The 18,424-nt window shown below is 46.2% G+C and overlaps 1 protein-coding gene across 5 annotated transcripts in view; it reads left to right on the forward strand.

The window, feature by feature from the left end:
* Iqca1 (IQ motif containing with AAA domain 1) overlaps positions 1–18,424 on the forward strand; it is a 134,115-nt gene that overhangs the window by 16,856 nt on the left and 98,835 nt on the right. For all 5 annotated transcript variants that reach the window (XM_005395314.2, XM_013519968.1, XM_013519966.1 and 2 more), the window contains exons 5-6: positions 1,259–1,330; positions 12,268–12,473. In XM_005395314.2, the coding sequence (XP_005395371.1) occupies positions 1,259–1,330; positions 12,268–12,473 (278 nt within the window). The remainder of the gene's footprint in view (positions 1–1,258; positions 1,331–12,267; positions 12,474–18,424) is intronic.

The raw sequence follows: 18,424 nt of genomic DNA on the forward strand, positions 1-18,424 counted from the left end.
GCATGCACCACCACACCCAGCACTGAGAGTTTAGATTTGTAATCCTCCTGCCCCAACTTCCTGGAACACTGGGGTTTCCGGGCTCCTGGTTGGGTTTGTAAAGGGAGGAGTGGGGAAGGGAAAGCAGTGGCAAGAAGAGTGGACCAGATGCTGCCCGCACAGCCAGACAGAGGTGCCAGCTGGTTGCGGTGGCGCACACCTGTGATCCCAGCACTGGGGAGGCTGAGGCAGGAGGATCATTGTGTGTTTGAGACCAGCCTGGGCTACAAAGTGAGTTTAAGACCAGCCCAAACTGCATAGTGATACCCTGTCTCAAAAAGACAAAAAAAAAAAAAAAAAAAAAAAGAGTCGTGGAGGTATTTAGTGTTTTATTACGATTTTGACTTGGTGATACATAAATTTTCTCACATACAGATCTAGGTCTGTGTATTGAACATGTTAAACAGACCCTAGGCTTAACCTTAATGTTCGGTTAATCTGGTACATGCTGTGCCTTTTCACCACACTGTATCTTCAGTTACCTTTGGGATGATGAAGATGTTGTCTCATTCCAACGCAGGTAACATCTCATAGACTCACTGTCACCTCTTCATACGGTCCTCTGTGGAACGTGACACTCACCAGATTGTTTCTTGTTTTGAAAGCTGTAGTAATGTTTCCTGAGCAACCAAAGTAGAACAGTGTAATACTGTTTCAAAAAGTGAAAAATACTCTCTCCCCAACCCCCAAAAAAAGAATTAGGATGAAAGAAAGTAAGTATAAGGACAGAAAATAGAGCTGGAGGGTCAGAATTCTGCCCCTAATAATGTCTGATTGGGAATGAAAGAGGTAGGAAAGACAGATAAAAGATTATTTTCTTCCATGTTTCCAAGGGGATATATTAGCATCTGAGTTAAAAGCTTGGAATACATAATTCTTAGACTGTTTCCCCACATTACTTTGGAAATTTTTCTTCTACAACCACGAAGAGGCACCCTTAGATCTAGCCTCTCTCCTGCCTACTAATGTTTCTCTTGAGGAAACCCAGGTAGGGGACTTCCTGCATGAAAGATAGAGGTCAGTTCTAAGTCATCCTTTCTTTAAAAAAAATTTTTTTTTCCTGTGATTACAGCAGAAAAAAAAAATTCTGTCAACACCTTTGTGCCCAGCCTGGAGTTTGTGGTCAGTGGGGCAGATGGCAGGTGCCGTTTATATGCAAGAAACTGTGCTGCCACGCTCGCTTTGTGTGGTCAGCAAGCAGCCCTGTGTTCGATTTCAGGTTTGGCGAGGTTTCCATCAGTGCAAGAAAACGGAGAGAGAGAGAGAAGAGGAGATGGTGTTCCTGGGAATGGTAAGTTTCCCTGCGGGCAGGGTCTGGCTTCTTCAAGGCAGTGATGCCATTAAGATGTGTGTCTTCTCTGGAGGGTTTTAAAGGAAGAAAGGAAGCAAATTGGGTGACTTGAAGTCACAAGGGCCCCTGAGTCGAAAGAAGCCAGCCGCAGAGGGGCTGGGGACCTGGAGAATCAGTACTGCACCCTTCCCAGATCCGCACGCAGGGACAGGGAGCTCCCAGCATGGCAGATGCCAGCGGTGCACCCTTCTCTCATGGTCTTGAGCATGGGTTTTGTTGATAAGTCTGGATCAATAGTGCATGGGGATGTCTCCATGGTGATTACTAATCATAGAGCTGGCCAGGTATACAAGTTCTCTATTGCCATATATCAGTGTCACCGCAAACAGCAGCTTATGCAATACCCATCTGTCTTCTCACAGTTCTGTGGTCTAGCTGGGTTCTCTTGCTGGGGCTCACAAGGCTGCCCTGGTGATGTGGGCTGGGCTGATCTCATCTGATACTTGGCTGGGAAGGATCTTTGTCCAAGCTCGTGTGGCCGTTAGCGGGACTCAGCTCCCCAGGGGTTGCCAGACCAGGGGCCTCATTTCCTTGCCAGCTGTTAGCCAATGAGGCGAGGGCCCTCTCCAGTGGCCAGGGGCTTTGGGGAAGCCAGCAGGGGAGCAGGGAAGCTTACAGTCTTGTTGACCCACATGAAGTGCCGTCCCATCCCCTCTGCCCTGTGGTGTGGGTTGGAAGCAGGTTAGAAGGTCCACTCACCCTTAGGGAGGGGATTCCAGCAGAGGTGAGGTCCAGAAGGCCACGTGCAAAGGGGACAGTTCCAGGGTCTGTCAGCAGCGGCGGATTCACCTGCAGTGTACACACCTGGAGCACAAGGCCCTGAGGAGGGCTGCTGGTCCCCACACACCTCCTGCTGGCATAGGGAGCCCCTGGCGCCAGGGCAGCCCTCCTCCAAATGCATCACAGTCCATTCACAGGACAAGCCTGCACGTATTTGGTGCCAGATCTCATGGCCCTGCAAGCCAAGTGTTCTGGAAAGTTTTTTACACTTTTATCTACATATTTGTAGTATATAATGATTAGATTCATCATGGGGAGTTGGCACTTGTACATAGCACCCCTCCATTCTTCTTATGTCCTCATCCTCTCCTCCCCCATCTCTTGATCTCCTTCCCATCTGCAAAAGATTTCTCTCCCTTTTTCCTCTTATCTGTCTTTTATTTTGCTCTTTAAATTATTTATACTTGGGGTTTCTCATATAAGAGAAACCATGTGATATTTAAACTTGTGTATCTGAGTTATTTCACTTAACACGATGTCTCAAGTCACATCTATTTCTCTAAAAATGACACAAATGTATCTTTGCTTAAGGCAGAGTAGTCCTCCACTGTGTATAAATACCACCTTTATCCATTCGTCCATTGATGGACATACAGGCTGCTTCCCAGATATGGCTATTCTGAGTAGTACCGCTATACACATGGGTGTGCATGGATCACTGTAATAGGATCTCTTTAACTCTTTCAGGAAGACACCTAGAAGGAGAATAGCTGGGTTGAACAGGTCTCTAGTTATAATTTTTTGAAGAGTCACCATCCATACTGATTTCCATTGTGGCTGTGCTAGTTTACACTCCCACCAATGTAAAAGGGTTCCTTTTCCCCCGCAAGCCTCTTCCGCATTTGTTATTATCTGATTTCTCCATGATGGCCATTCTTTCTGGAGTAAGATAAATCTCAGTGCTGTTTTAATTTGCGTTTCTGTCCTGGTCAGAGATGCTAAACATTTTTTCCGTGTAGTCGGACCCATAGAAACAGGAAGTAGTGTCGGTTGCCAGGCCCCGAGAGGAAGAATCAGGAGTTACTGTTTGATGCAGACAGAGTCTGCTTAGCAGGGTGACAGGGTTCTAGCGATCAGTCACATGACAATGTGAACACAGCAAACACTAGTTAACTGCATGTGAAAAAATGGTTAGGATGGCAAATTTTATGTTGTGTGGGGTTTCTTTAACCACAATTTTAAAATTTTTATAGTTTTATTGGAGCATTAAAATGTGTGTTGATAGGGTTCTACATAAATCTTGGCTATTTGCTACTGGTCAGAAAATGCAAGGTAAAAATTAAATAAGAGACTGCTGTCTCTCATGGACTCCTAAGATGCCAGTTATTGTGACGTGTGTCATTACTGGTAAGCACCATTAAGAAAAAAGGTGCTTCTAAATAAATCAAAGCACGCCCTTGGTTGTAATACATCCCATCCCTAATTTAGGTTGCATTAAACTGTGAGAAATGTGCATCTCAAAATTGGTGCAATAGAGTAAGTTGTACCTGTCTTATTAGCAAAACTAAGAAGAATTGAAAATATAATTATTGACAGGGTGTGATAAGATACTTATTCAACAGGAGATGAGTTAAATTGAGTCAACCTTTCTGAAAATGAGTCGGCAAGATGCAGAAAGATCCTTAAAATATTATGATCTTCACCTTCGACCTCTGCTTCCATTTTAGTGAATCATCAGAAACAGAAGTTTGTGTATATAGGTATTCCTCATGTGTATGCACTAGATATAATTAATGGTAAAAAAAAAATGGAAAATAACCATCCCAGTGTTACAGTGGGTATGTAGTTAAATAATTTATGGTCAGAATGTGCTCATAACTAATTTTTAATAATGTGCAAATTTAAGAGATACAGATATATTCCAACTAAGTATAATCACTAAGTGAATGAATCCAACTAAGCATATTCAAAAAAGAAAGAGCGATGCCAAGCTTGAACAGAGCTCATGTTTTAATGGGCAAACTCTGAAAGATGTATTTTTTTGTTGGTGTTTTCTATAATGGGCAGATTTTACTTTGTTAATTAGAAATATACCTTTTAACAGTAAAAGCAAATGACAGCAGTATATTACCACTTTTCCCCTAAAAATCTCTAAATTGCTTCATCTGTGTGAAGAGGCAGATAAGTAATGATATGACCTCCTTTCTCACTCCACACCCTTGAGAGCTAAGTGGAAAGAGTGTTAATGGCAAAAACATGTCTATGTCTCAGTGTCTACTCCAAAAACAAGATTAAATCCCAGGTATTCCAAATTTGATGTGAAATTTAGCATGAGCAACAGTTTTGACTCAACACCACTCATTTAAGTAAGTTTCCATGTAGTGCAACTCAGCCTGCATTCACCGAGCAGCTCCAAGGAACCACCAGGCAGCAGCTCAGGCAGTGCCTGACACTGCTGTTTTTATACTAAAGTGTTAATAACCAACACCATGGAAAGATAAAACAACCTGTTTTCATGTTTTTAACTCCTCAGTTTTACTTTGTCATTTACATGTGCTCAGCTGAAATGAAAGTTGTTACAGTTTTTTAGCAATAGAGTTTGGATGGCATGAAGAGAAGGAAAAGCTGTCTGTCCAGCGCCCATGTGACTTTCTTAGATAGGATTTTTCCCGAAGTATGTGTGCTCTAGATATTACATGTTCTATTGAAATTTTACACCATTCAGAAATATATGGATTCAATTTTTAAAAGAATGTTATCTGGTGTGCACTCGCTGAAGACCATAAAAAATCCATTACCCCTAATCTAAGACATGTTTTCAATTGCATAGATTTTCCACTATATCACTGATTAAGATATTGCCTGCTCCCTTTAAAATTTCATTTTTTCATTAGTTCATTTTATCCCATCAGGCCAATGTAAAAACCATTGACTTATCTGATCAAAACTGTATCTGTATCTTTATGAGACTCTTGGCGCATTTTCAGGAGTGGTGATTTAGTCACAGAAACCAAAATTAGAGCAAGGGGCAGCATTGTACTACGCATTCAATGCCTGCCATAATGTTTCTTTTACCATTGTCACATAAATGACTTTTTTGGATAGCACTGTTTTAAATATTTATATTCTAAAATCTACAAAGGGAAATAAATAGTGCCCTAAAAAAAACCATGTGCAGTTATTTTAATTGGCAGAGCCAATGGAGTGGATCGGGAAGAAAGAAACTTAATGAATGTGATACATCTCATTCTCTGGACCCCTTCGAAGCAATTTGCCCAACAGTCATGACCATCATGTATTTTATGTTCCTCCGAAGCGATCAGTGTTTGCATTCTAATGAAGAACTCTGGGGGACACTTATTAAAGAGGGAGACCTGTCACTCCTACATGCCTCGGCTGGCTGCTAAAAGCACCATAAAACCCTGCTCGCTTTCAGAATCTACCATGAAACAAGCTATATTCTAGATTGCTTTTTGGCCAATAAATTAACCTTCTTTCTTATGAACAAAGAACCCCCAGTACCGGTGGAGGCGCCCTGGTGCCAGGAGCTCACCGGGAGGCCCATGTGGCGAGCTCTGCGCTGCTGCCATGGTGTCCCTGGGCTCCTTCTTGGGGACAGCTGTCAGTGACACATGGGCAGAGGATCTAAATGAAATGTTCTTTCGTGGTCACACTTGAATTTCAACCAGAACTGCATAGGCCAGGTCATATGTGTTACTCTTCATGTTTGGCTCTAAATGACTGTCCCTCCCATGCTCCCTTGCTCCCTCTGTCCTTCCCTCCCTCCCTCTTTCCTTCCTTCCTTCCATTCTTGTACTCTTCTTACAGTATTGAACTCAGTGCAACATCCCCAGCCCTTTCTCTGTTTTTTAAAACAGGTTCTCACTAAATCACCGAATTTCCCTCTCTGGGCTTTAACTTACAGTCCTGCCTCAGCCTCCTTGACTGCTGAGATTACAGAATCTCAGCTGGGCCACCACACCCAGCTTCTAAGTGACATTTGATTGTTTCCCAAAAATTTAATTGATTCTCAATCTTCAAGAAATGAATTTGCCACAACTTGTGGGGTTTTGTTTTGCACTGTTTGTGTTCTGTCAGGTCCTTTGGCTGCAGAAGAGCTGTCCCCTAAGTATCCTGGGGAAGGCAGCATGCCGCAGAGAGAGCGCATCTCCCTGCACCAACCCGCAGGGGCTGCCTCCAGTGGGTGCTGCTGAGAACCTGGCTCCTGGGGTGGCCATCTGGGGACCTGGGGCTGGCGGTTGGGTATGTGTACTTAGAGGCAGGCAGATGCTGGTTCAAAGCCCTGCTCCACCCTGAGGCAGTGAAGGGACCCTAAAGGACACCTCAGTTTCCTCTCGTGTGAGGTGGGGCAGTGCTGCCCATGTCACAGAGCGGCTGGTAGACTTCGGGCAAGACGGTAGGTAAAGGCCAAGCCTGGGGCGAGAGATGGGATGCACCTTCCAGGACCGGTGGCTGTGTCACCTTGGAAAATGATAATTCACTCTCCCAGTGACCGAATGTCTCCCGCAATGGAAAACCATCAGACCGTACAGCTTTTGTATGTAATAAAACACAAATGTTTCAAAATAAGTTCTTGCCTAAAAATATGTGTACAACCAGTTTCAAAATATAAAATCCCTTCGTGCTTTCTGCCATACACTGCTAAATCCATGAGCTGGAGATACGTCTGTTGAAAGGGTGGTGTAGAAAAGCCCAGGAGGGTGAGTTTGAGCTACAGTTACCTAATCCAGCACGGAGAACAAACTGGAGATGTCCATGGTGACGGGTGCGGCCACCTGCTGGCACCAGGAAAACAATGGTGGTCACGACAAGCATTCCCTCCTGGCACAGACGCATGTAGAAGGTGGCAGACACCCTAGGCAGGGGTTGAAATCCGAGTCAGTCACCCTGAAGGATCTCTGGAATCTCAAACATCCACTTTCAAAGGCATTGATTAGAATAAAGAAAGTCGCCATCTTCTTTTCTATTAAATCTACTTTTACAGTCTAGTTCTCTGGAAACCTGTAGCTGGACTTCAGTTCTTTTTCTTATTCTTACTTTCATTGTATCTTTTTCTTATTATTTTATTTTCCTGCCTCTTTCTTGCCTTCCATCTGCTGATGATGGGAGGCTGACAGAGTCCTCTTCCTTGCGCTCCTCTTTGTCCTCTGGCCCCGGGACTCCCGTGTCTGCAGTGTAGCATGGGACTCCTGCCTCTGTTCCCCTCCCTGAGGGTCCTTTGCAAAGTCCCTGCGTGCAGCAAGTGGAGACACCAAGGCCAGGGACCCTGGAACCTCCGCGAGGTTCAGTGTCCATCCCGTGACAGGCTGTGTGGACCGGGGCACTGCCTCCACCGGTCTCCGCAGCAGCAGTTTCTACGCTGTGCCTACAACCTGCAGATGGTACTAGCGCCTCAGCTTTGCGCTCGGTATTAAAGAAATCACCACCCATAAAGCATTTAATACAGCACCTGTGCACATAGCGAGCCCTAGGTGTTTGCCCTTATTTTTTTTTTCAAGTACCTTACAATATGGGTTTAGATGCTCCCATCTTTCATAATTCCAAAAGTGCTTGTTAAATTCCCATTTTTAAAAACCTATTTAAACTGGGCGTGGTAGGCTATGCCTGTAATCCCAGCAACTCGGGAGGCTGAGGCAGGAGGAGTGGCATGAATTCGAGGCCACTGTTTCCAAAAACCAAATAAAGAAATAAATAACTATTTAAGTTAGAAAAGATTTTAAAAAACCAATGTCACCGTGAGAGCAAGGTGCAGGAGCACGGGTCTATGGTATACTTGGAGGGGACCGTACACTGTGCACAGCGGCTCAGCAATAGCTACGGAAATTACAACCGCACTTTTTAAAAAGCCTGATCGGGGCACCTGTGAGAAATCATTTTCAGACAAAGTAGTTTAAGCCACACAAAACCATCCTCGAGAAGAGGCAGCAAAGCACAGAGACTGAGAACAAAGACACCACAAAGCGATGCTTTGGGCCCAACCCCAGCCTGTCACTGCCCCGCTGTGTGGCTCTGGGAAAGTTCTCTGACCTCTCTGTGCCTCTATGTCCTCATATAGAAAATAAATCTAATCATGCCACCTACCCTGAAAGGCTATGATGAGGAATAAATGAGTTAACCCTTGTAAACCACTTAAAATTGCACCTGGCAAACCATCAGTGCCTGGAAGTGTTTATCTCAAAGCATCTGTAAAGAAAGCAGAGGTAGCAGAGAAAACCTCCACCACTGCCCAATCCCAAGCTCGACGAGGCACTGGTCCATTGTGCTTTCTAAGTGAATTGTCTAAATACTAAAAGCCTTTCTGAAGGACTCAGGCTTCGTAGGCTAGAGCACTTTTTTATTCTTTAAGAGTTTTGTACTTGCTAAAATAGTGGATTCTACCAGAAACATTTGGCCTGACGTCCTGTGGCAGGGAGAAGTCTCCAGCTCTCCCGCCAGCTGTGGTAGCAGTGGGTGGACCGGAGAAACCCAGATGCACATGTGCGACGTGGACCCCAAAACACAGTGCTGAATAAAGTGCCTGATTTCCGTCAACCGAGCAGCACCACAGTCCTCTGAGTGCGGCCTTGACCTGCACCGGTGGAGGTGTGGCCGCCGAGCAGCATGAGGTGTCCCCAGGGCCGAATCGGGCCGAAGCCCGGGGCTCCATGTGCCTGGGACCCACATGTCCCTTTCCCTGGCTGCTGTGGCTTTGTCGGAGGACAGCCGCCCCCCTTCCGGGAGCTCCTCTAGAAAACTGCCAGCATTCAGCCTCTTACTTGCAAGTATATTTGGGACTGATAAATGGAACAGACTCCCATTTGGACTAATGTCCATTTTCTCCCACTAATTTGAACAAGGATTTTTAAAGACAAAGCCCATCAAACATTAGATAAGCATTTAAGTTAATGGACTGTGTCGTCCTATTTGCCCACAAACTTGGAGCCCGTCATCTGATGTCCTATTTTCACAGCAACATCAATTATTAATATGTATATTTTTGCTGACAGAGGACCTCGCTACAAATGTAGGTTTCGTTATCCTGTTCTGGGTCATTAACAGTGGAAAGCTTGTAAATATAATGGTTTATTCACATGGGAAGCCTTCATTAAGATGCATTATTCTACAGCTGATATACTTCAGTCTATAGTATATTTTCGTGTTCTCTAGCCGCCCTTAATATTTGCAATTTATTTTTAAATGAGCTGCTGGGTATGTGGTGAGTTAACAAATCTGAATTCCATGTGACCAAAGTTGCTAAAGAGGAGAAGATGTATTAGCCCGGAGGAGATGCTGCTCATCAACGCGGGACTTAAAGATGTTATAACCTTTAAATTCAAAAACAGCTAGAGGAGGAAGCTACAAGTGACCCCGGTGTGATTTTGTGGAGAAGGCCCACATCAAGAAGCATGGCTGAGCACATGCGTATTAATGGCGCAGCATGGTGACACAGTAGACAAGGGACCCACAGAACCGGAAACCTCGCTAACCACAGGATGACTCAGAAAGACATCCACCCTGAGCCTCCCTTCACGCATCTGTTCGGTGGGTGCCTCATGCCCTCACTGCTAAAGGGCGTGAACATCAACTAGAAGAAGTAGGATAGGAGCTTGTGGGACAGGGACATCGCCCCCAGAGCCTTGCCCGTGGTGAACAGGGCACTCCACAGAGAGCTGAACATTTTCCACCTCATGCATAGCTCAGGGAAGTGTTAGGAAGTTTGCTGAACACCTCTTACAGAGCTATGGACAGGACACAGATTGGTCACCTACTCGTCTTTCATTTGGGGGATGAAAGGAGAAAGACCCAGCTCCGATACAGCTGTGTGCATCTATGAAGGAAATGAACAAATGACACCAGGACCAATGTTACCGGGGGTGCGAGGACCATCATGGAATTCATGGAGGATTCCGTTCCATCCGCGGAGAATCGTGAAATCAGTTCAAGACTTCCGTGTTACACCTTCTTCAGAGGCTGAGACATTTGAGGCATAGATCCATTTTAACATCTTCATAAAAGCAGTTGAGTTTAAAGCAGGCATTGGGAAAGTCTATCAAAGTCTGAATTACCAATTTCTATTTCATACATTTAAAATGTAAACACTAAGAGCAAAAACCATCTCTGGAAGGTATAAAGATTGGATTTTCTCATAAGTGATTAAATAAGACAAATTTCTTCACTTGATTTTGACACAAAACACATAACACAAGGAAAAGTCGGGTGTGATGGCACATGCCTGTAATCTCAGCACGTGAGAAGCTGAGGCAAGAGGATCGCCGTGAGCTTGAGGTCAGCCTGGGCTACACAGTGAGTTCAAGACCAGCCTGGACTACGCAGTGAAATCCTGTGAAAATAAAAGATCATGTCTTTGAGCATCTGAATAGTGAGGTTATTTAAATCACTTTGTCCTAACATTATTCTTTAAAGTGATTTTATAATCCTCATTCTGCATTCACTTTTCAAGTATGTTAGGTTTTTTCCTCCTTTCATTATACTAAACTTAGAAAATCATCTTATTTTCTTAAAATGTCAGTGTGTATGTTTGTTAAGTATTACACGCATGATTTCCCTTTCTTGTTTGATGTGGCTCTGGCCTAGGGTGTGAATTCTCATCGCGTCCGTATGGCACCATCCCTCCCCCTGCAGAGACTGCAGGGTGCCCCAGAGTCAGGGTGCGCGGGTCTGCGGGTACACACTTGTTCACTCCACCTTTGATCTGCTTGGAATTTACGTCAGTGCACGACACGAACTGAATCCCTACTCTGTTCCTTTCCGAGTAATTGGTTTAAATTTGTAGTTTCGCTAATGTCTTTTGTTAAGCCTTGAATGTTGTCACTTTCTTGTTTCACACCTTCTGAAATGCACTTTAATTTTGTTCTCATATCCCCAAAGCCTCTTTAACCACAGCCCCTGGCCTTCCTGGGTGTTGCCCCCTAGGCTGCTGGCACAGCCTGGCACGATGACAGCTGTCACAGCAGCCAGCACGGCACGAGCTCAGGATCTTCATCTATGAGGAGAGCTGTCCTTCAGCCCTTGCAGCCATGATTCCAGACACCATAAACCGAGACTTATCTTCCTTCTCCACTCCCTTTCCTCCTTCCATCCATCCCCTCAGGCATTGATTAGTTATCTTGGTCCCTACCATTACCCTCCACTTTCATTTCTCTGGAGATTTGGAGATAGGATTTATGTCTTAAGTGGGTTTGTTTTTTTCTCATACCGCACCGAGCCATGGCTCAGCGTGTAGTGGGCACTTCACAGCCAGCCCCCTGTGGACCTGTTGGTGGCTGGGTTTCGAGGGAGAGCCTTCAGACGATGATCAGGTGCAATTGCAGAGTAGACGCCTGGATGCAGCTGTAGAGTTTTCCTTGCTGGGGGTCTATCGCAGTAGGCAAATGTTTTCGGATTTGATTTTGGTGGTGTTGTCTCAAAATCAGCGCACCCCGACTCTCTTCACCAGGTTTTGCTCCAAATACTTCCTTCCTGTGTACTCTCTGTCCTCCCACTGACCAAGAAGATTTAGAAAAGTTTTATTTTCAGTGGTGTGAAGGAACTTTTTAAGGTTTATATAATGTGTTAGTTAGCTTTTTATTGCTATAATGAAACACCTAAGATAACTGACTTTTAAAAGTCAAAGGTTTATTCTTAACGAAAAAGCCAAGTCTTGGAGTTCCAGTCCGTGGCTGGTTGGCCTGACTTTTGGCAAGGCAGTGCAGTGGCAGGAGCCTGTGGTGAAGCACAACTACTCACCTCCTGGCCAAGAAGCAAGGAAGATTGAAAAGGGGGCTCAGATCCCAAAAGCCCACTCAAGGCCACGCCCCCAATGACCTAAAGACCTCCCGCTAGGCCCCACCTCCTGAAGTTTCAAGCACTTCCAAAGGACACCATATTGGGGGTCAGCCCTTTAACACAGGGGCCTCTTGGGACATTCCAGATCCAAACTATAACCTTCACTGTGCATTTTTCAAGCTAAGCACCCCCTGAGTCTGGGGAATCTTCCCTCCCCACAATGGTGAATCCATGCTTCAGATGCTCCTACCAGATGCGATCTTGTATTCTTCTCACCAGCAGAGAAGATATTATCCTACTCAGTTCACTTCTGATCATTTTCTCCAGCTCTGTAACTTTTCCCGTCTCAAACTGTCTGTTGCTGTTTCCAGAACCCCCCTCCACGCTTTGATGAAGTGAGCCCTACAATAACGCAGGCTGAGAAGGTGAACCATCTGCGGAACGAGGTGCAGATGAAGCATGAGGAGCACTACAGGGAAGCCCTGGTTACGATCAAGAATGACCTGAAACTGATCGAAGGCCCGGACATCAAGGAGAACCTTCAGGACCAGATCCGGCACTGGTTCATAGAATGCAGGTGACTGGGAGCAACTGTGCGGCAGGGTGGCAGGGTCCTCAGTGTCCCCTCTCCCCTGGCCGAGCCTGTCCTGTGTGTTTAAGCACCGAGGCACCCAGTGTACAACCATGAGGTTTCTTAGCTTCATTTTAGAAAAATGAAACACCAAGGCTAATAATTCAGAAATGAATTTTTTAGTGAAGTATTTTCTTGTCCTTGTTTGGGGAAAAATAGGGTCCATGGAGGCCACATAGCGTGGGTGGGGGACACAGCCCCACAGTGGTAGAATGTCACAGACAGGTCTGTCTGAAAGCACAGGGACCTGGCAGCAGGCAGGTCACACCGCTCCTTCCCACCGGGACCTGCAGCCTGCTGCTGGAGGTGCTCAGTGCAGGCCTCTCTGTCCTGACCCTCGAGGTGGCTGCAGATTCCCAGGGCTGGACACTCCCCTCTCAGGTCCCTGGAGATGATAGGAGTTCTAGTAAGAAAGCCCAGGCTACTCACTTATCAAGGGCCTTCTCCACCACTCTTGAATTAAGTTTTAAGTGGCATTAGCTTTGCGTACAAGAGCTGGCTTGAGAGGTGTTCTTTATTGTCCGCGCCTTTGAAGCCACACTTTTGGCAGCCTGGGTAGAGCAGCTTCCAAGTCTGTTTTACTTCAGGAGCAAAGGACAGAGGGCAGCTTGTCCTGATCAGTCCCATGGGAGAGGAAAGACACTTAGCCAACTCTCAAGTGGGCCTTGTATGTCGCCTTAGGCCCAAAGCTAATGCTGGTCAGCTCACAGGAGCAGGGAATTGAATGTTGGCAATAGAAAAATCAGACTTCTTCTCAAAAATCAAACAGCCTCTGTCTGGGGTGGGTGGGCTCTGAGCTGAGCCCTCAGGTATGACCCACACCTGGGCACTCACCTCAGAAGACGAGAATCTGGCAGAAGTGATGACTTCTCATCTCCTTCCGGCTCCAAGCCCTGTCCACACCACTGATCCCCCCCACCGGACATGGATGGTGGCCATGAGAGATGCCCTCGGGCAGAGTCACCCAGTGGAGCCATCTGCTCCCCTCCCCACGGAAGCTGTGACGTGACTGGTATTTGTTGCTTCCACTGCAAATCTTTGGGGTAGGGTGTTGCCCCGTCCATTCCTGCTGCTGTAACTCATGACCACAGTCCGGTGAGTTACAAAGCATAGGAGCTTATTTGGCTTGTGGACCTGGAGCCCCGACACTCCTGTGCTGCCCTTGTGACTCTGAGCTTTCTGCTGGGGTCCCAGCCTTCACCCCGTCTTTGCCCAAGACCCTGGGAGGAGGACGGCCAGGGAATCCATGGGGCCCGCTCACTCCCTTTCCCAGCACCTTTGCCCTTTCCCAGCACCCCTCGCCGCCCTGTTGGGTTCAGAGTGACCACAACCCTCCCCTGAGTGTCTCCTTCCTGCTTCTCCCGACTCCTTCCTGGGCTGAGAAGACCGCACTCTCCCCTCCAGGCAGGGTTGCAGAATGGGTACGAGCCCAAACAGGGGTCCTTGCTTTCTGAAACAGTGCTGTGAAGCCTTGGGCAAGTCATTTAACCACTCTGTGCACCCGTTTTCTCACCTGTGACAGGGCAAGAATCATCCCTATTTTGGGGGTTGCGCAGAGGCAGCGTGGCCTGGGCCCCGTGCTGGCCGCTGTCTCCTTCCGCACTGTAACCTCTGTCTGCCTGCGGAACCACAGCCCTGCTGGCCCCTGTCTGGCACCGAGGGGCGGGTGTCGCGCCAGCCCGCGAGTGGTGCAAGCAGGGGCGTGGCTTCTCGTCCCCCACCAGTTCCACGATGGTGTCCGGGGAAAATATTCCTGGGATGGTTTTGCGCAACTGCAGTCACAGAAACAGACCCCTTTAATTTATAAACCACAAACCCGTGTTTTCATAGCTAATGGGGATCATATGCACAGTGGTCATGAATCTCCGTTATCAGGAACCTCCCCTCCTTGCTCATGTGTCGGAGAATAGGTATTCAACAATATGGTTTCTATAAATGAAACGATTCTTTACTTTTATATGGACATTTTAAATCCCATATATTGTTAAGTGACAAAACAAGGCTGAAAACACCGTGGTCAATTATAGCCCCAAATAAGTATGTGTACAGCAGTCCCCCTTACCTGGGGGATATGTTCCAGGACCCCCAGTGTTTGCTGGAAATCACAGATAGTATTGGACCCTATTGTACTAAATTTTTTCCATGTGCCTACAGACCTACAGCACAAAGTATAATATGTAAATTAGAAACAGAAAGAGATTAACGACAATAAGAAGGTAGAATAAGGGTAACACTGCACTGTGGTATGATAACCAGCATCACTACTCTTGAGCTTGGGGACATTATAGGTAAAGTAAAGGGTACTGAGCACAAGCACTTGTGTACTGAGCACAAGCACTTGCGTACTGAGAAAGTCTGTCTGATGACACGGCTACTACGGGAGGAACAGGCAGGCAGTGCATGCAGTGCGGGTGAACGGGTCCAAGGACGACCCACATCCCGGGGGGATGGAGCAGCAGGGAATTTTATCCACTCTTCCCAGTAGCACACAGTGATGAAATGCTCATTTCTGGAATTCTGCACTTCATATTTTCCGGCTGCAGCGGACAGCAAGTGCTTAAAACTAAAACCGCAGAAAAGAGAACTGCAGATAAAGGGGGGGCATGTACTCGCAAGCACCTTTAACTTATTACACACGTGTGTGCACAGATCCCCAGACGTCTTGAGGAATGCGCTAGGAAGCAGCGGGAACTGACCACCCCGGGGACAGGAGGGGGGGGTCACGGTTTACTTTACATTCTTCAGTACGGGGAAGGCTTTTGTTTCAATAAGTATTATTTTTATAAGGAAAACCTCATTTAAAAAATCTATTTGAGGGAAAAGAAAGGTAATCAATTTGGGTCCATTTTACATTTTTCCAACACCTGCATCTCAGGGAAGTAGTTGAATGTGACCCCTTTGTCACCCTCTGGGCCGGGACAAGGCTCCTGGCCCAGACCACGGCAGACGGCAGCTGGACGGAAGTGGGCTGAGGCCCACCGCGGTGCTGAGGGGCCACAGGACCAGGGGCACTCCACGCTCATCCCTGGGGTGCACCGTTGTTGCAGGGTTCGTGGGTTTCCTGGCCAGTCCCTGGAGGACACGGTGCCCTGTGTTCCTGACCCCACAGTCTGGGGGCTGGGCAGAGGGAGCCTCATGAGCACATGGCATTGAATTCTCAAAGATATAAAAATTCCTCTTCTTGAAGTCACTTACGAGGTTGAGGGCGAGTTTATTTTCATAATTGGATTACATTTATCTGATTGACTTTGATAAAAAAAAAAAAACAACTTTCTCCTTGCTTTTTTTCAATCAAAGCCAAATAAAAAGCAAATATTGTCTCTTGGGACATGAAACATGATCAGTCCTCAGGACAAATTCCAATCAGACACAAAGACAGCACACCACAAGTAATGTGTGTGCCCAACACGGAACACGCAGCTCATCCCGTGGGTACGCATCGTTGCCAGAAGGGGTTAAGCCACATTTCAAGTTATTTTACATGCAGTATTTTTCTCTGTGTTAACAATAATGCATTCTCAGTGTGGAAAATTTGCAAGACAAAGTGTAAGGAGCAGAATTTAAATCGCCTACACTTTCAGCATATACAGTTAGCTACTGAGAAGGATTTTGATAAATTTCCTTCTAGAGCTTTACTATCATATACACCTTCAATCACAGTTCTATGAATTCTTTCTTTCATTTTTAAAACTTTAACATGTGACTTTCCCATGCCCTGAAAATGTTTTCCAAAAGATGTTTTAGTGATTATTTAGCATTCAGTTGCATGGATGCACTAGATAATGAATTGATTATAATCTTTTTAATATTTTTGTTGATAAAAGAAAAATGCTATCTCAGTGATCTTTTAACTTGCATTAACTTTATTAATGGGGTGAAGAATCATTTTGGATTTTTTTTTTTTGAAATAGAATGTCTGTTAGCTCCTCTGCCATTTATTTGTTTAGTGGTGTTTGTGACTTTTTCTGTAAGTGCTTTCTGAAACGTAGGTATGTACTATGTGATATATAATAGTAGATAACACATACATGTATATATATTAGAGATCCTAGAGCTTCCTGACATATTACTGCAATAAGGACATCCCAGGCTATGATTTTATTACCTGGCCTGTGAGATAAGAAAGAAAGGGAGAGAGAGGCAGAGAGGAAAACCATGGAGCCAGGAGCCGATGCCCTGCTTCTCTCCCGCCTCCACCCCTGGGAAGCCTGGGAGTCACCATGGGTGTCGCCTCTCCGAGCTGCACCCAGTCATCTGTGAGAGGCAGGCAGCATCATATCATGCCACAAACTTGGCAGCTTAAAGCAGATTTCTCTTCCCACTCTCTTAGACGTCAGAAGTCTGAAATCAAGGTGTCAGCAGGCTGTGCTCCCCTAGAAGCCAGAGCTAGAGGGGGACCCCATCCCTGCTCTTCCAGCCCCTGGTGGCTGCTGGCATCCCTTGGCTGTATCCCTGTGTCCCTGCTTGGGTCCCATCTGCCTCAGCGGTCACTCTGCCTGCTCCTGCTCTGTGTGTGCATTTGACCCTCACTTCTGTCATACAGGACACGTACAATAGCATTTAGGGTGCACCAGATAATCCAGGGCAGTTTCCTAACCCTCATGCAATCACATCTGCAAAGACCCTCTTTACACATAGGTACCATGTACAGGTTTTAGGGATTAGGACTCAGTATTTGTTGTAGTTTGGGGTTTTGCAAGGGGAGCAATATAATGCAGGACACGTATTTTATAAATTATTTATAATAGTCACCCAAGGAGTGATATTCAAAAGAGAATACAGGAAATCTGTCCACACACTAAAGACCAAAGAATCCAGCTGAGGGCCTGTATCCCACGGTAATGTCCTGCATGAGTCCAGCTGAAGACCTAGAGCCCATAACAGTGCCTCTCAAGAGTCCAACTGGAGGCCAAGAGCCCATGACAATGTCTCATGCAGGTCTGCTTCACAGATCTGTGCTGGGAAGGCCCAGAGGTTAGTGGTAGAAGCTAGAAAGTCTGTGCCAGCAGGATGAAGGATCTGTGCTAGCAGGCTGAGGGATGGGCACTGGAGCCAGGCAGCAATGCTCAAGGTAAGAACCAGAGCTCCCCTGAAAAGTACCACAGCCATCCTCAGCAACAGTGAGGTCCCGAGCTCCTCCAACAATGAGGACAGCCGAGCTCCCATCAGGAAAGCCAACGTGACAAGCTTCTCCAGGAGACTGAGCAGCGCACCATCTTCCCCTCCGGAGCCAGGAAGCAATACTCCAAGTAAGGACCAGAGCTCCCCCAAAGTGAACCGAAGCCATTTGAAGTGACACCAAGGTCCCAAGCTCCTTCGACAATGAGAACAGCTGAGTTCGTCAGGAAAGCCAGCATGACAAGCTGCTGCAGGAAAACCAACAGCTCCCTACAGCTTCCCAACAGTCTCCCAGTAGCTTCTCTTTTTTCTTCTCCAGCTCTGTCTCTTATGCTGCTGGCAGCAATCCGCAGGTGGGCCTCCCACATCCAGCACCACGCTGATTCAGTTAAGCTGGGTGTTACAAGTTGACCAGCAGTTGTCAATCCACCACAATATCTTTTATATTTTTTTGGACCTGAGAATAGAACCCAGAGTCTCTGCACTGAGCTACACCTTCAGCCCTTTTTACTTTTTTGTTTTGAGACAGGGTCTCTTGCTATGTCTCCAAATTACCCAGGCTGGATTTGAACTTGTGATCCTCCTGCTTCAGATTCACAGGGTTGGGATAACAGGACTTAATTTATTGATTCATATTTATGAATATAGGTGGCTGAACTAATAGGTCTATGTAGATTAATAAATTCAAGGAGGTAGAGATGGAGCTCAATGGTAGAGTGCTTACTTAGCATTCTGAGGCCATGGCTTCAATCCCTGGTGCTAGCAAGAAAGAAAGAAAG

This window comes from Chinchilla lanigera, unplaced genomic scaffold (assembly GCF_000276665.1).
Source record: "Chinchilla lanigera isolate Chin_1 unplaced genomic scaffold, ChiLan1.0 scaffold00052, whole genome shotgun sequence".
NCBI lineage: Eukaryota > Metazoa > Chordata > Mammalia > Rodentia > Chinchillidae > Chinchilla > Chinchilla lanigera.